Genomic DNA, 17,563 nt, shown 5'->3' on the forward strand with positions numbered 1-17,563 from the left:
GGCATAGCTTTGTGTTTGACCCTTCTAAATTATATTTTTTTTATCAGTGATATAAAAGAGATCTATGAAATATTTAGATGGCATAAAGCTGAAAGTGTTGCTTAATGCATTAGATGTGGTCAAAAATTTCAAAAATCTGAAAATTAGTAGGTAAAGTTAATGGAAAATATTTTAACTTTAGCCTGATTTAGTTGTTTATTCATTCATAATGCCTCTGTCAATTAGTACTTCCAATATTCAAGCATTGTTTTTGTTGCTAGAATTATAAGAATGAGAGCTATTTGTCCACTGCTATCACTGTGGACAAAAAAAATGTCAAAATATATTGTCATTTTTTAAGGAAAAGAACAGAGGAAATATCACAAAATAGCAATTCCTGTGAAGAATAGTTCTTATTTCACTGCAGATGCATGCAATTATATAGGATTCAGATCAAGAAAGAATGTATGTTCAACATATTTACAAATTACATGCACAAACAAATTCTATTTTAAGAGAAAGTATAAGTAATCAGGATTATTAAATGTTTAGCTTAGAAAGTATTTTGGCTTTAAAAAGATATAGGAAGTAATAATATTCTTTAGCTAGTTGAGGATTTTCCTTCTGAAATGGGAATTAGGCTTAATTTGAATAGCTCCAGGAGGAAGAATTTGGTCAGTCACTGACTGAAAATTAAAGTGAAACAAATTTCCATTCACCATAAAGGTAAATGTCATATATTGCTAAAATTTTTACAAGATGAAAGGATTGCCTTATAAGAATTTCTGCATTTGATAATATATTAACTGTATTGGCATCACTGTAGGGAAAAATTAACTAATTTTCTACTTCTAATCTAAGATTCTAAAATGTAATTTTATATTTATTTGATTTAATATAAGGAACATATACAATTGAAAATTTAACTATATATTCTATAATTGAAAATATATTATCTCTTTCTTTTTACTGAAGAGTATATAAAAACCTTCCATTAGACACCTAAATTATTTGCATTTTTAAAGATTGCTTTTGGCGTATGAATACTATGGTCATTATTTCAAAATGGATATTTATATAGAAAGCTCACATACAAATATTTCAAAAATGCCATTATGGTTTATGGGTTGAGTTTTTGCATCTAACCAACACGTTTGATGCACTTTCCCAGTTTGTTATGTCAGCAACACTCTGGAGTATTGGCTGTCTAAAGATGGTTAACATATTTGCTTGCTCTATGCACATACTTTCCTTGCATGCAGCCATTCCTGGTTTCAGCCCCAGAAACCAAGAAAAAATACAGACTTAAAGGTATTAGGGAAGTAAACACATTTAAATCTCTGTTTTTAATAAAAATTATCTTATTCATGTAAATTCAGTTATTATATTAGGTTATATAAGATTATTCATTACATAGTAAGTTTTATTATAAAATTTCATTGGTTATAATTATTCTTTATGTTATTAAGTGTATTATTTTGCCACAACTTATTCCTATCATTCTGATACATGACAAACTTGCCCCAACTAGTATTTTGTCATCATCTGACACCATGTTAGATTATTTGAGACTGGACTCTGTATATGATGATTTTATCTTGGAATTATATTTTTCATGTTACTGTTAGTATGGAATGACTATTGCTAAAATTTAATAGTTATTTTTAATGGCTAAGTAAAAGGCTTATCTATTTAACGAAATACAAAAGACAATAATTTGTTTTGTCCTCTTGAGCCTCATTGTGTAACTTTATTATATTTAAGTTTTCAATTATTATCTCTATGAACCTGACCAGTTATTCTATACTCCCCAAAATGTACACCAATTCAGACCACTTTTCTAAACAGCAACTTGCAATCACTGTGTTCAGATAGAAAACATTTACCTAGATTTAAGACATTGTGGTGAGATAGACATCTACCTAGGTTAGGTGCTAACCAGAAAAAAATAAGGTAAAGGCATTACAAAACAAGGGGTTTTGCATATGTAGGGTTTCAAGAATTAGGGGGTGTTTCAACTCTTAGAACACAGTTTAGTGTTCATCCATATCCTTAGTCCTTAGTCCTAAAAGTTGAGGTGGCTAAAAGTTTAACAGGAGGCATCAGCAGTGACCAAATTATAAAGATCTTCATTATTATACCAAAACATTTGGTATTTCATGTGAAAATGGTAAATTAGTGTAGCCTTCAATAGGAAGTAGAAGATGACATGGTTTGTTATGCTTTATGGAGTTAATACTCTCACTTAAATGTGGGAAAATGACTGGATGAGAAATTTTTGAAGCAGGGTCTTAACCTAATGATGGTTCTAATAAACCAGTAAAATGATGACATGGTGAGATTAAAAATTAATAGCAACAGAAAATAAAGAAACATGATTTTTAAAAAATCATGTAATATGTTGCCTGAATGAAAGCGACCACTGAATTGCTAAGCCTGAGTAATTAAGCAGATGATTGTGACCCTAAATGAGTACCAAATAAATATAGTATTCACAAACATAAAGAAATATGAGCTTAATATTTGATTTTTTTGATTAAACTTTTTTATATTATTTAATGTGATTTATCCAAGAAGAAACTAGAAATTAAATCCAGAACTCATTAGACATAAATATTTTAAAATTAGAGTTTCCAACACATAAACAAAAACTGAATTTTTATCATTGAGGTTGATTAAATCACTTAGACATGGCAGGAAAAAAAGAGGAGGGCTTAAATTAGAATCAAGAACACATATTACTAATGGAAAGGGTCAAGAAGAAGCTTAAAAAGAAGGCGTAAAGGGAGAGTAAAAATCCACACTATGTGTTGTATGTTTAAAAAATATATAACTAAATTCAAGAATAATGGACAGAAATATCAGTTACTGCAGAAAACTAATATCATGAAGACTGATTAGCATCAGTAAATTTTGATTTAGTAACAAAAAAATCAGTAAATTTTGATTTGGCACCAAAAAATAATCATGGGGCATCTTTGATTTCTGTGTAGAATCAAAACTCCTGAAATCCATTTAACAGGTAAATAGAAGGTGAATAAGTAGAGGGGGGAAAATAGTAACAATACTTTAGAAACTTATTTTAGATGGGAGGCAACTTTGTCTAGTGTCTTGAAATCCCAAAGAGTTTTTCTTAAGATACAAAAAGTACCATCAAATTTAATGCTAGTAAGCCAGGCAGGTAGGAGAAAGTATAGATGCTAAGAAAAAAGAGAAAGGTAGGAATACAAGAAAACCAAACTTTAGAGAGAATGGAATAAATATTAAATGGTGGTAGCAATGCAGGTAAGACAGTGAGTCCTTTATAAGAAAACTGAATGAGAATCATAAGAGGGTTTCCCGTCCTCTGGAAACAGAAGTTATCTGCTAAGAGTGAGGCTGGAAATTAGAATCACTGAGATTTGTATCCTATCATAGTAAAAATCTGGTGTGATTTTATATTGAATTATAAAATATACTGTGACACTGCATATTTTCAAATATAGCACTGAAAATGGTAAATTGTGATGATATTGTTGTTGCAAACAGCAAATAACATGCTATTTGAGTGAATAGCATAAACTCAAAAAGAGTCAAGGAAAGTTTTAAAAAGAAATAAGTTGAGGGCCAGCAAGATAGTACACGGGTTAAGGTACTTTCCTTGTATGCAACCATTCCTGGTTTCAGCCCCAGAACTGCACGTGGTCCCCCAGAATGCACATGGTCCACTGAAATAATCCTGAAGCACAGGATGGTGAGTAAGCCATGAGTACAGAGGAGTGTGGCAAAGAAAAGGAAGAATTAATTGAAGAAGTGGCTTTAGAATTTTTTAATGTGAATAGCCATTAATTCACAAATACTTCAGCTGGACAGTAACAGTTATGTCTAGTCATTAGAACATCCTGAAACATTGTGTTCTTGATGGATTGATAAAAGAAAAGATCCCATCTGGAATGCTGCCCCAGTTTAATAAGAAGCCTACAGGTAGTTTGTGACTTCCACTGAGTGGATCACGGCATTGGTTATCTGGCATAGATAGCTTTTATTACTTAATTCTTTCATACACAAATCTTTTGATATAGCTTATAAGACACTCTATTTATGAACTAATCAAGTCAAACCATTAAAAATTAAACTAAAATTCAACTCAAAAGTTTCTCTAGTTTCTTTCTTTCTCTCAACTTCAGTGCCATATTTCTATCTAAAAACAAATTAAATATTGCATTATTGCAACCATGTTTATGATTTTCCATATTTTTTCTCAGTGTGCTAATAAACTCATTAGTTTGTCTTTTTCTACCTCGCTTGATTCTTCTCAGTGTCTGTTTTAATGCTCTTCCTAAATGCTTACTGTATGAGTGATTATTATATTTAATATAATTCTACTTCATGAGAATTTTAATCACAGTAGTCCTTAGTCACAATTTTGAAACCATTCTCATTTTCTTGTAGAAGAAAATGGGCTAGAGAGATAGTAGAGCAGGTAGGATTCTAGCCTTGCAGTTGGCCAAACCGGACTCTATCCCTGGCACTCCATATGGTTCTCCAAGCCCACCAGAGTGATCCCTGAGCACAGAGAGAAGAGTAAGCCATAAGCACTACTGATGTGGCCCGAAAACAACCAAGAAACTCCGTGTGTGTGTGTGTGTGTGTGTGTGTGTGTGTGTGTGTGTAAACATTTGCCACTTATTCTGTTGGACTGACAACTAACTGATCCAGCTTTTTTGGAAAACAAATGGGCACTTCTCAAAAACAACAACAACAACAACAAAAACTAGGAATTGAGCTTTCATATGACCCAGCAATTTCACTTCTTAGCATTCACCCAAGGGCCCAAGGGCCCTACTCAGTGGAGTCATTTGCACTGCTATGTACATTGCAGCACTAGTCACAATGACCAAATCTGGAAACCACCTGTGTCCACAAAAGAATGACTATAAAGTCTCTGGTACATACACATAGAATACTACTTGGTTTTAGGAAAAGATGAAATAACAAAATTTCTACATGTATTTGGAGACTCTCATGCTAATAAAGATAGACAGGAGATGAAGAGACCCAGAATGATCTCTCATATGTGAGATATGAGGTAACCTAGTAGAAGAATAACAAATGTCCAAAGGTAACACATTGAGGACTGGTTTGCAAGCAGAAACTTATGGAATGGTGGGGGAAGGAAAGCGTTTGGGAAGGGGGTGTTTTGTAAAGGTGGGGTGGGCACTAGGACAGAAGAGGAGAGAAGATGACACTCAAGTGGATGATGTGATAATGGGATGTTTTATGCATCAAAGCCTACCATTAGCAGCTTTGTAAAATACATGGTGTCAAAAATTACATATATATGTAAACATATGTCAATAAATCAAAGAAATACTATACTATTTTATGAAAGGATATTGAGCATCTAAGGATTTTGGTATTCCAAGGGAGAGAGGCTTGGAACAATCCCTGCACAAACTGAGGATAATTTTATTGGTATATCTATGTTCGTAGCAGCATGATTCATAGAAGTCAGAAGGTGAAAACTCGGTGTCTTTTAATAAAAGAATAGACATACAAAATGTATATGCACATATAAAATTAAAATTATTATTCTGTCTTTAAAAGAAGAAAGTCTGACACACATTTCAAATTTATAGAGAAATAAAGTTGAATGGTATTTGCCAAATACTCAGGGAAAAAACTATGGGAAATTATTGAGTGGATATGAAATTGATGGTGGAAAATATGCATTGGTGGAGGGGTGGGTGTTTGATCATTGTATGACTGACTAAAACTCAAACATGAAAGCTTTGTAACTGTATCTCACGGTGATTCAACTTAAAAAAAAAGATGAAACAGTCATAGACATATACTGTAGTGGCAGTTCCACAAAATGTGAATGTATTTGATGCCAATGAACTATACCTCTAAAATTTCTTAAAATGTGAATTTTTTATTATGTATAATTTAACATGATACGATTATAATACCTAAAAATGTTATATCAAGAGCTCTCTGTCACTGAGTGTGTGTGTGTGTGTGTGTGGTGTGTGTGTTTGAAGGACCACACAGTCAAAGATATGTGTTTCCTTTTTCCTTCACAGAATTGCCAACACAACACTGCAGGTGACTTCTGTGACCGATGTGCTCCTGGATACTATGGAATTGTGAAAGGATTTCCAAATGACTGTCGGCAGTGTGCTTGCCCTCTGATTTCTTCCAGCAACAAGTAAGTTTGAGAATCATTTCATATTTCCCAATAAGTAATACCATCTGTGTAACACATCTGCTTTCTCTGATTTGACTCTTTTCCCTATATAGACAGAAACTCAATTTCAGATGAGCATTTTTTAATAATATAAAAACATAAAAAGAGCACATAAAATAAAAAGAGCACATAAAATTTATCCTATGGTTAATTTTTCCTTTGTAACTCTATTCTAAGTAAATGACACTTTTAATTAAAACACATACAAATATGAATATGGTTATGAAATAAATGATATGTACAATGTGCTTCATCTTATAAATTGCTACGAAGATCTAGTGGGTGCAGATAATTCTTACGTACATAAATTTAGTTGTGAACTTATGTTTTGGTGTATCACTTTGTGACTATTTACATTCGTTTCATATATTTAATTCAAATTTCTAAAGAAATAATGTAAAAATAGTGTTATTAAGGCATGGTAACATTGTTATGTTTCAAAATATGTCAGTATCTCCCAGAATTGTAGTTCTTTTCGTTAAGATAGTCTGAGCTTGGTACCATGGAAACACAGTCATAAGGGGAAAGAAAAGCTAGCTAGAATATTTTATTTCAGTGCTTCCTGAAAAATCGGCATAGGTTTATGCATTGATGAACATTTTTAGATTTTTTCATTTAACTTTTGCTAAGGCTAACTACACAGTTTTTGCTTCTTTCTTAATATACATTTTTAAATTTTTTGCCACATCCAGTATTGCTCAGGACTTTCTCCTGACTCAGTCCTTAGGGATCACACCTGGTGGGGCTCTGGGGACCCTATGTGGTATGAACCCAAGTCATCTACAAGCAAGGCAAGTGCCTAACCCACTATAGTATTTCTCTAACTCTGCTACCTACACAATTTGTTAAGTGATTTATAAACTCCAGTCTCTAGATAATAAAGCTTTTTGTTTTTAACCTAAGAATCTACTTTATAAAAAATGCAAGGCAGTTTGTTTAATACTAGAATTATGGTATTAATTATGGTATTAATTATGGTATCACATTGAGCATATGATAATCACTGTGGTAATTCAAATCAAGGATCTTTCCCCCTATACACATGTAATAATTTTGACTTTGTGTGCCTTTTTAAAGACTGGAGCAATAGCACGGCGGGTAGGGCATTTGCCTTGCATGCAGCTGACCCAGGTTCAATTCCTCCCTCCCTCTCAGAGAGCCTGGCAAGCTACCGAGAGTATCCCGCCCACACAGCAGAGCCTGGCAAGCTATCTTGGCGTACTCAATAAAAAAAAAAAACCAGTAACAAATCTCACAATGGAGATGTTACTGGTGCCCATTCTAGCAAATTGATGAGCAACAGGATGACAGTGATACAGTTATCAAACATACCCCACCAAGTGTCATGATTTCTCTATGTTAATCAATGAGACTCTTTTAGCCCACTCTTCCTTGCTGCACCCACCACCACCCTCTCTACCTCAGGTCAGTTCTGTAGTTAACATCTAAGGGTTCGATTTCTTTGAAAACTATCTATTACCTTTTTTTTATATGCAACATATCATTTGATATGTCTTTCCTCTAGTGACTTATTTTGTTTAGTATGACACCATTCTATTACATCCATGTTGTAGCAAATGTACAGATTTCATATTATTTTATACTTGAGTAGTAATCCATGTGGTATAGACCATATCTTAATCTACTCATATGTCACTGAGCACTTGGAATTTTTTGTTATCTATTGTATATAAGAGGATATTATCGGGGCTGGAGAGATAGCACAGCGGGTAGGGCGTTTGCCTTGCACGCGGCAGACCAGAGTTCAAATCCCAGCATCCCATATGGTCCCCTGAGCACGGCCAGGGGTAATTCCTGAGTGCAGAACCAGGAGTAACCCCTGTACATCGCCAGGTGTGACCCAAAAAAGCAAAAAAAAAAAAAAGAGGATATTATCTATTGTATATAACTCTGAAGAAAACTTAACTGTGCATAGATCTTTTCAAATTGTTGCTTTTGTATCCTTGGGATAGATAAAAAAGTAGTTGGTTAATCTCTGGTAGGTTTTTTGTTCAGATATCATTGATATCATTTTTCATAGAAATTGAATCAGTTTGTATCCATGAACAATGAAATAGATTTTCTTTTTATTCATATCTCTTCTATTTCTTCCCACCCATTTTGATAAAAACCAATGTCTTTTGACATGCGTTGATATTTCATTATCATCTTGATTTTAATTTTTCTGATAATTTTATGGATGGGAACAATAACACAGTGAGTAGGGCATTTACCTTGCATGCTGTCAACCTGGGTTCGATTCCTCCATCCCGCTATGAGAGACTAGCAAGCTACCGAGAGTATCCCGCCCACACGGCAGAGCCTGGAAAGCTACCCATGGCGTATTCAATGTGCCAAAAACAGTAACAAGTTTCACAATGGAGACGTTACTGGTGCCTGCTTGAGCAAATCGATGAACAACAGGATGACAGTGCTATAAGTGCTATACAGATAATTTTATGATGAACAGATTTTTCATGTACTTATTGGCAGTTTCTGTATTATCTTCAGAGATATACATATGTATATATCTTCAGAGATATATATTTTTTCAGATATCTTTGGTATCTTGAAAATTCTTAATGAGATTGCATATGTTTTGTTGCATTTTTTAATTTCTTCATATATCTTAGATATTATCCTATTTTCAGATGTTTGGTGACAAGAAAATTTTCCATTCATTAGACTTTTTAAAATTTTAATTATAATTACTTTTACTGTGCATATTTTAATACTATACTATAACATTTGCTTATTTTTGTATTACTCTTTACCCTTTCTCTTGGATCTGAATCATTGAAGACACCTTTAAGATTAATAATATATTTTGCCTATGTTTTCTTCAATGTAGTTTATGTATTCAGATCTTAAAATCTAAGGCAACAATTTATTTTGTTAACTTTTATACATTATCTTAGATAGTCATATAATTTCATTCTTCTGCATTGTCTATTCATTTCTTTCCAGCACCATTTATTGATAAGACTATTTACTCTGTTCTTAATATGCTCTTCAATTATTTGTCATAAATTAACTGTTTATATAGCATAGGAACTATTTTTCATTATAAATTCTAATCCATTAGCCTGAGTATCTGAAAACTGCAGAAAACTAAAAGAGAAACGAACATGACTTGATGATGATCATAATAAAATAAGAATTAGTTTTATTAGCTCACAGAAATAGTACAATGGGTAAAGCACTTGTCCTGCGTGTAGTTGATTTAGGTTTGATCCACATCACCACATAGGTCCCCTGAGCACCAACAGGAATAGTTCCTAAGCACAAAGCCAATAGTAAGCCCTTACCACAGCTGAATGTGACCCAACATACAAAACATAAGAACAACACCAGTAAGCTTTGTTATTTTTAAAAGATTTTGAGAAGCAAGTTGAAATATTTTTACTGGTAGGCATAGTAGGAAATTACATAGGAAAAATTAGAAAACAGAAATTACAAGGTCCAATAGCTAAGAAGAAAAAGAATTTTTATTATGAAGACCAAAAAGATTTTCTAAATTACAGATTAAAATGGGAGGAAGAATGAAAACCATATTGTACAGATCTTTAAATGCCAATCTAAGAAAATGCTATTTAATTTTTATGTAGTCAAAGAAATCTTAGTTTTTATTTTTTTAAGTGTAATGCTTTTAGCTAAACTTAAGGAATATAATTATAAGTTGAGCATAAGGAATTGAAAAAGGGAACATATAAAAGTGAAGAGACTTATTTAAAAGCCATTGATTTAAAAGCTTAGGCAAAAGATAATTAGATTCGGAGGTAGGTATTAGCAACAAGAATGGAGAAAGGCATGGGCTCGAGAAAATTGCTGAACATAGCTCCACAGAACTGATAACTAATTACACACGAGGACCAGGCAGGAGTTGAAGCCAGAGGTGTCTGGTCAGATTGACCTCCAAATTGTTGGTCCCATTAGTTTTGAAATAAAACCAGGAAAGAGCTGCTGCTAAAGAAATTTATGTTTCAAATAGGTTGAAATTGATAAGAACCATTTGAATGAAAATATGCAAATAGCTGAAGGAAATGAAAACCTAAAAATTGGAAGGGCAGATGAAGGAAGAGACATTTTAACAAATTAGAATCAGAAAAGATTTCACTATCCGGATAATTTTATTCAAAGGGGGCGCATGCAAAGAAAGAGGGGCCGAGGGAGACCACAAACATTCAAGAATCCAGAAGAGAGAGACAAACAGACAGGAGCAGTCTTGGGGTTGGTGGAGCCGAGAGTTCAATGCCTCCAGCTCCGTAACAGAGAAGATCAAGATCTAGATCCAAATGCTGCTTTTTTTTAATCAAACACTATTGTCAAGGCTCATAGTTCATATGTCAGCCATCAACTACTGTTGCAGGGATACCCCTCCCCGGGCCAAAGTGAGGCGTTTTGTTTAGTCTGAGGAGATTTATCTGAGGAGACACGTCTTTTATTAAAATATATATGTAAATATATATATATTATTGAATCACCATGAGATACAGATACAAAGCTTTCATGTTTGAGTTTCAGTCATATAATGATCGAATATCCATCCCTCCACCAGTGCACATTCTCCACCACCAATATTCCAAGTATACCCCCCTGCTTTCCAACTCTCCCCCTGCCTCTGTGGCAGACAATTTTGCCCATACTCTGTACTTTTGCACATTATTGTTTGCAATATAGATACTGAGAAGCTATAATGTTTGGGCTTTATCTTCTTTCAGCACACATCTCCCAACCTGAACAATCCCTCCAACCGTCATTGGTGATCCCTTCCCTAATCTAGCTGCTTTCTCCCTCAGCTCATGAGACAGACTTCCAACTATGGAGCAATATTCCTGGCCCTGTGTCAACTGTCCTTGGGTGTCAGTATCATATGCTATTTTATATCCCACAAATGTGTGCAGTCCTTCTATATCTGTCTTTCTGACTCATTTCACTTAGCGTGATACTCTCCATGACCATCCATTTATGGGAAAATTTCATAATTTCATCTTTCCTAACAGCTGCATAGTATTCAATTGTGTAGATGTACCAAAGTTTCTTTAGCCAGTCATCTGCCCTCGGGCACTCAGGTTGTTTCCAAATTCTGGGTATTGTGAACATGCTGCAATGAACATGCAGACATCATTTCTACTGTGCTTTTTTGCACCCTCAAGATATATTCCCAGAAGTGATATTGCAGGGTCTTATGGCAGCTCAATTTCTAGTTTTTAAAGGAATGCCCATTTTTTTTCCCAAAAAACCTGGACCAGTCGGCATTCCCACCAACGGTGAAAGAGCATCCCTTTCTCCCTACATCCATGCCAACACCGATTGCTTTTGTTCTTTTGAATGTGTGCACAGGAAACACATCTTGACAAAAAAGCTTTATTGTGAGAAAGTTCTCCACAAAAGATGGTCTGAGTGTTTGCTTTGCATGCAGGAGGCTGTTTCCGACACCAAATTGTCTGAACACTGCCAGGCAGGGTGAAACGACCCCACCCCCCCAAAAAAAAAAAACATTTCTGCATAGAGAAACAGGGTAAGGGAGCACAGGGAAGAGCATGCTCTACCTCATGGTTTACAGGCAAGAGGATTTTAAGGAGTGACCTTCTCTGTCAGCTGAGAAGGGTCCCATTAGCTTAACTTACGCACCCAAGTTCGGCCTCTTCTTGATGACCTGTGCTCAGGTTCCTGCTTCTGAAGTTTGGGAAAGTTTTGGGCAGGACGTTTTATTTCCTAGGTTTTTCAAATATTTCCATGGGCAGTTTCATTGGTGGTTAGTAGTTTTCCTTCCTTCACATCAGAATATTTTATTATGGACCCAGGGACAGCAGTAGTGCAGGGAGAGTCTAGCCACAGTTGAGGCAAAACCAGCTGCTGCATCCACCGCCACTTCCCTGGGTATGAGATGAAATGAAACTTTTGAGAAATAGTGAACAAGGCATTCATTTCCAAGCTATACATTTACAGCTTTATAAAATTTCAAAAATAAAAAGGATGAGTACCATGTTGATTTGTTACTGAGACCAAAAAAAAGAATGTTTATTTTGATTCGTCTTGATTTATGCATTATATGTAAGTTAAAATTTTATACAGTATCAAATTAAAGTTGATTTTTGAATAATTATCAAACTTGATTGATTCCATCCACCATAAGAAATATGTTTATATCTAAGCCTATTACATTAGAAAATATACAAATATCTAAATATGGGTGTGTGTATATGTATATATAACATTCTCTTGCATTAGAGGTAAACTGAATGTAGTATACATATGTTGATTTTTTATTTTGGTTTTGGTTTTGTTTGGGGTTCACACCTGGTGATGTTCAGTGTTCGTATCTGGCTCTTTGCTCAGTGATAATTTCTAGTCATACGTGGGGGGATGATATATGATGCCAGGGATTGAACCCAGATAGGCCACATCCAAGTTAAGCGCCCCTACCTGCTGTGCTAACAGCCTGGCCCTCATATGTGTTGATATTTTTAAGATGCAGGCCTGAAATAGAACGTTACAATATAAGGTTTCTGCAACAAAAAATAAAAGGAGTAAAATTATAGCGAAAAAATAGCCAAGCCCAAATTTCATTCCATGAATCACCAATATTCCCATCTAATATTGCAACATAGTTAGCTAGTTAACAAACAAAAGATGTGATTAAAATTCAAGGCTAAGAAACCAGCCAAAGCAATTAAAAAGAGGTACTACTTCCTGAGATATGAAAATGAACTCCGAAAAGGATGATGATCAATGTTTTTCCCTTCAGTGACTTCAACCTGTACAGTCAATGAAAAGGCATCATTAATGGCACAAATTCATTCCATGTGCTTGCTCAAGTTTATAATATCTATTATAAAAACAAGTACAATGAACTCTTCACCATTGTGATAGCTCATATACCCTCTGGGATTTTCCTCTACCTATCCCAGATAAGATCAGATATTTATATAAATAAATAAATATTTATATATTTATATAAATAAATGTATTTATTTATTTGTGTCTTTATTTATTTATTTTTATTTGGGGAACATACTCCGTGATGCTCATGGGCTGCTTCTTGCTCTGTACTCTGTAATCACTCCTTGGTGGGGCTCAAGGGAATGTGTGAGACGCCAAGGACTGAACCCAGGTTGGCTGCATGCAAGGCCAGCACTTCACCTGCTGTACTAGCCCTCTAGCCCTGTAAGGTCAGATATTTAGTAGATAATTACAAACCCTTTGAAAAACACATTGCATTTGGGGGGTTCAGTAGCCTTTCCTCCATTTCAACATAATGTTTGACTTTCTTCCTGTTTTCAAATCTTCTTAGAAACCTTTGTTAGATAAATACTCCACACTTTCACTTACATATAACATCTAAAATAATTTTTAAAAAACCCTCCACACCCAAGGGCCTGGAGCAATAGTACATTGGATCATGGGATAGGGCATTTGCCTTGCACGCGGCTGACCTGGGTTCAATTCCCAGCATCCCATATGGACCGTGAGCACTGTCTGGAGTAATTCTTGAGTGCAGAGCCAGGAGTAACCTCTGAGCATAGCTGGGTATGACCCAAAAAGCCAAAAACAAACAAACAAACAAAAACAAAAAACCTCCACACCCAAAAAAACAAAAGCAATCAGTGTTGGAGTGGATGTGGGGAGAAAGGGAATTTCCTTCATTGTTTCTGGGAAAGCAGACTGGTCCATTCTTTTTGGAAAACCATAAGGATATTTCTCAAAAAACTAGAAACTGAGCTCCCATTTGGCTCAGCAACACCACTCCTGGGAATATACCCTGGGGGCTCCAAAACACAGCAGGGACAACATCTACATTCCTATGTTCATTGCAGCACTATTCACAATTGCCAGAATATGGAAACAACCTGAGTGCCCAAGAACAGACGAATGGATAAAGAAACTATGGCACATCTACACAATGAAAAACTATGCAGCTGTTAGGAAAAATGAAGTTATGAAATTTGCCCATAGATGGATGGACATGGAGAGTATCGTGCTTAGTGAAATAAGTCAAAAGCTGAGACCAGATATAGAATGATTGCATTCATTTATGGCATATAAAAATAATGTATAGTAAAAAATTAATATCCATAGCTAGGGAAAACAGGGGCTCGAAGGACTGGTCAATGGTTGAAACTAACCACAAGTGTGGGGAGGGGGCTGAGCATATATGAGATAGAGAAGAGACCAGTATGGCGATAATAGCAGGGAATGATCATGGCTAGACAAGATCTGATGTTAAAAGTAGGTAAAAGGATATTTTTGATAATATTTCAGTTACAAATATTGCAAACCACAATGCCCCAAGAAAAGACAGAGAGACAGAGACAAAGAGACTGAGAGAAGAGACAGACAGTGAAGAAAAGCACCTGCCATAGAGGCAGGCAGGGGGATGGGGGGTGAGGGCTGAAGGGAGGGAACCTGGTGACACGGGTGCTGGGGAATTTACACAGGTGGAAGGATGGGTGTTGGAATACTATATAACCAAATTTAATAATGAACAGCTTTGTAAGGGTCTGTCTCATAGTGGTTCAATAAAAAATGTGGGGGGAAAAAAGCACTTACCTTTTAAGGGACAATGAAAATGTATGTACTTATTAGAAAACAATAAATAAATAAATAAACACATGGGAACAGTATAGAATGGTATTATACAGGAGATGAGGAGCTGGGTAAATCTGGAAAGGCCGGTAAAAGTGTACACATTTAGGGTTTGAATAAAATCAGAATATCTATTATGTATGTGCAATAGCTATTAATACTTTGCTGTACAGTCTAAATTTGCTAAGAGAATAAGAGCTTGCCTTCTTGCCTCCCTTCCCCCGCAAAAACAGGTACATATGTAAGTCAATAGATGTGTTAATTAACTCAGTGGTGAGAATTCTTTCACAACTTATGTCACATTAGAGATTTTATGCTTTTTGCTGAGAAATTAAACTTTATTATTGCAAAACACATACACAAAAATAGGTATGTAATATCAGATAATGAAAATGCTGTCAGACAAAAAAAAATCCCAAGTGAATTTAAAGTAGCAAGAATACCATTTTAACCAGGCTGGTCAATGCAGATCTTTGCAAAAAGATCAGATTCTTATGGACTTGTGATAAAAGAGATGAGACAACCATGTGTCAGTGTGGATAGAAAAACAGTCCATGAAGCAAGGCAGTTTCTGGACACAGGTCTATGCTTAACTCATGATTAACAGGTAGCAAGGACCAAGGCCTGCTGAAGTGGAGCTTGTAAGAGGAAGGGTAACTGGAAATGGAGTTATTTACAGAACAGCAGTGAGTGCCTAAATGGAGTGAAGGCTAAAGTCTTACCATGGCAAGAAGTGGCATGAGACAAACTAATGCACTGATATTAGTGGTATCATTGGTAGTGGAAGCATCAGCAGCATTTTCAGACAGAATATTGTGCACTATGAGGGAAATAGGACACAAAGTTGACTCTGGGTTTTCACAAATGATAGCACAGAATGGCCACTTAACTGCGATCCGAGAAAACTATAGAAATGTAATGTCAGTGATGCTTTTTTTAAATGTAGAATCTCAGTTTTAGGTGTGTTAGGTTATATATAGTACTTCAAATCTTTAAGAATGAATAAGACCACTTACAGGAGTGAGGATAAGGCAGACAGCAAAAGGAGAAATCTGAAGGCTACCTGGGAGGCACCTTAAGAGGTCGAGGAAATGTAGTAGATTCTGCAAGGTAGACTAAAAAGGAACAACCAGTGAGCTGGCATTAAAATTAGAAGAGGATTATATTAAGGAAGCCAATTAATCTTCATAATCTACAGGGGACATGCCAGAGTGGCAGACTCTGTAAATCTTGGAAATTTTGTTGAAGTAAGTCATTTCACAGCTATAAGGAAAAATGAGGGATGGTCACCAAGAGAGAAGCACGATGATTTTTGAGTGGTACTGCAGACACTAAGAATAGAGAACTGGTGAGGGAGATGTAAGCAGAAAGAATAAACTCTAACTTCAAATACGATATGATTCTTACTCTTTCCATCACAAGTCCTTTTATGTGATAGAAAGACATGCATAATCTACAATAAAATTGTAAATCAAAAATACTTCTATCAACTATTGAAGGAGAATTCTATACTCCTCTAATGCAACAGAAATATATTCTACTGTAAAAAAATATAATTGTGCTGGCTTTCAGGAATTTCACTTTAAAAAAAGGCTAAAATCTATTTCTGGGGGCCAGAGCAATAGTACAGCAGGTAGGGTATTGCCTTGCACATGGCCCGCCCGGGTTCAATCCCTGGCATTCCATATTGTCTCCCAAGCACCGCCAGGAGTAATTCCTGAGTGCAAACACAGGAGTAACCCCTGAGCATCATTGGGTATAACCGGAAAAAAAAACCAAAAACATAAAAAGGCTAAAATCTATTTCCAAGTTCATGTGTGTATGAGTGCTATGTGAATATGTGTACAGATACACTCAGAATCAAGTTTTAATTAAAAAGTTAAATAAAATTTAAAGCTTCCCAAAATGTGTCAGTCATGTATTTGTGGATTTTTTTTATGATGGTAAAAAATTAATTTGTTGAAAATTAGTTTGTGGGTAATAAATCAATTTGTTCACATGTTTTGCAAAGGTTACAGTTTATTGCTGATTTATGTACTGTTGATTGAGTACATTAGAAGATGGTTAAAATAGGATGCTAATGTGCTTGACCAATAAAATTACAGCCTTGATCTATACACTTTAATTTTTAGAAAGAGTTGTTTACATGGATCAACCAGGGAAAAAATGGCATTTGCAGCATTACCATTTTACAATAATTATGCTTTTCTTCCAGTTTACAATGCACCACGTACTTTTATTCGGTGGAAATATACCTCTATTTATACATAAGGAATGCTTGTAATAACTGAAAATTAGATGTTAATATTGTTTAGTTTTTTTAATGTTGTCAATTCTTTTTTTAAGGTAAAATGTTTTGAAATACTATAATAAAACTGGCTTCGTACACCCACATAGTGAAAATAGGGCATGATGTCTAAGACCTACTTATAAAATTATGAGCAAATATTATTATTCACATGCAAAAAGTTTCCAAATAATTTCTTATACTGAATTACATTATTCTATGTTTGAAGTAAAATCTAGTTTGAAATTCATATGCAAATTAGAAAGACACTTTTAAGCAAAATGTTTATTCACACTTTTATTTGTTGAAATGCCAGTGGCAGTATGGGCTAAATTTTCAAAAAAAAAAAAATGACACAGTTTTCATGCTTTTCTTTTTATTTTTTTAAATTATTTTTTCAAAAACACTGTGATTTACAAAGTCATTCTTTATACAGTTGTTTCAAGCATTTAATGTTCCAAGAGCCCCAGTGTGACCTA

General features: G+C 34.8%; 1 protein-coding gene across 1 annotated transcript in view; it reads left to right on the top strand.

The window, feature by feature from the left end:
* Positions 1-17,563, top strand: part of LAMA2 (laminin subunit alpha 2) — a 645,380-nt gene that overhangs the window by 441,519 nt on the left and 186,298 nt on the right. Inside the window, exon 30 of the mRNA XM_012932852.2 lies at positions 6,045-6,169. Coding sequence (XP_012788306.2) covers positions 6,045-6,169 — 125 coding nt within the window. The remainder of the gene's footprint in view (positions 1-6,044; positions 6,170-17,563) is intronic.

Source organism: Sorex araneus, chromosome 4 (genome assembly GCF_027595985.1).
Source record: "Sorex araneus isolate mSorAra2 chromosome 4, mSorAra2.pri, whole genome shotgun sequence".
In the NCBI taxonomy this organism is placed as follows: Eukaryota; Metazoa; Chordata; class Mammalia; order Eulipotyphla; family Soricidae; genus Sorex; species Sorex araneus.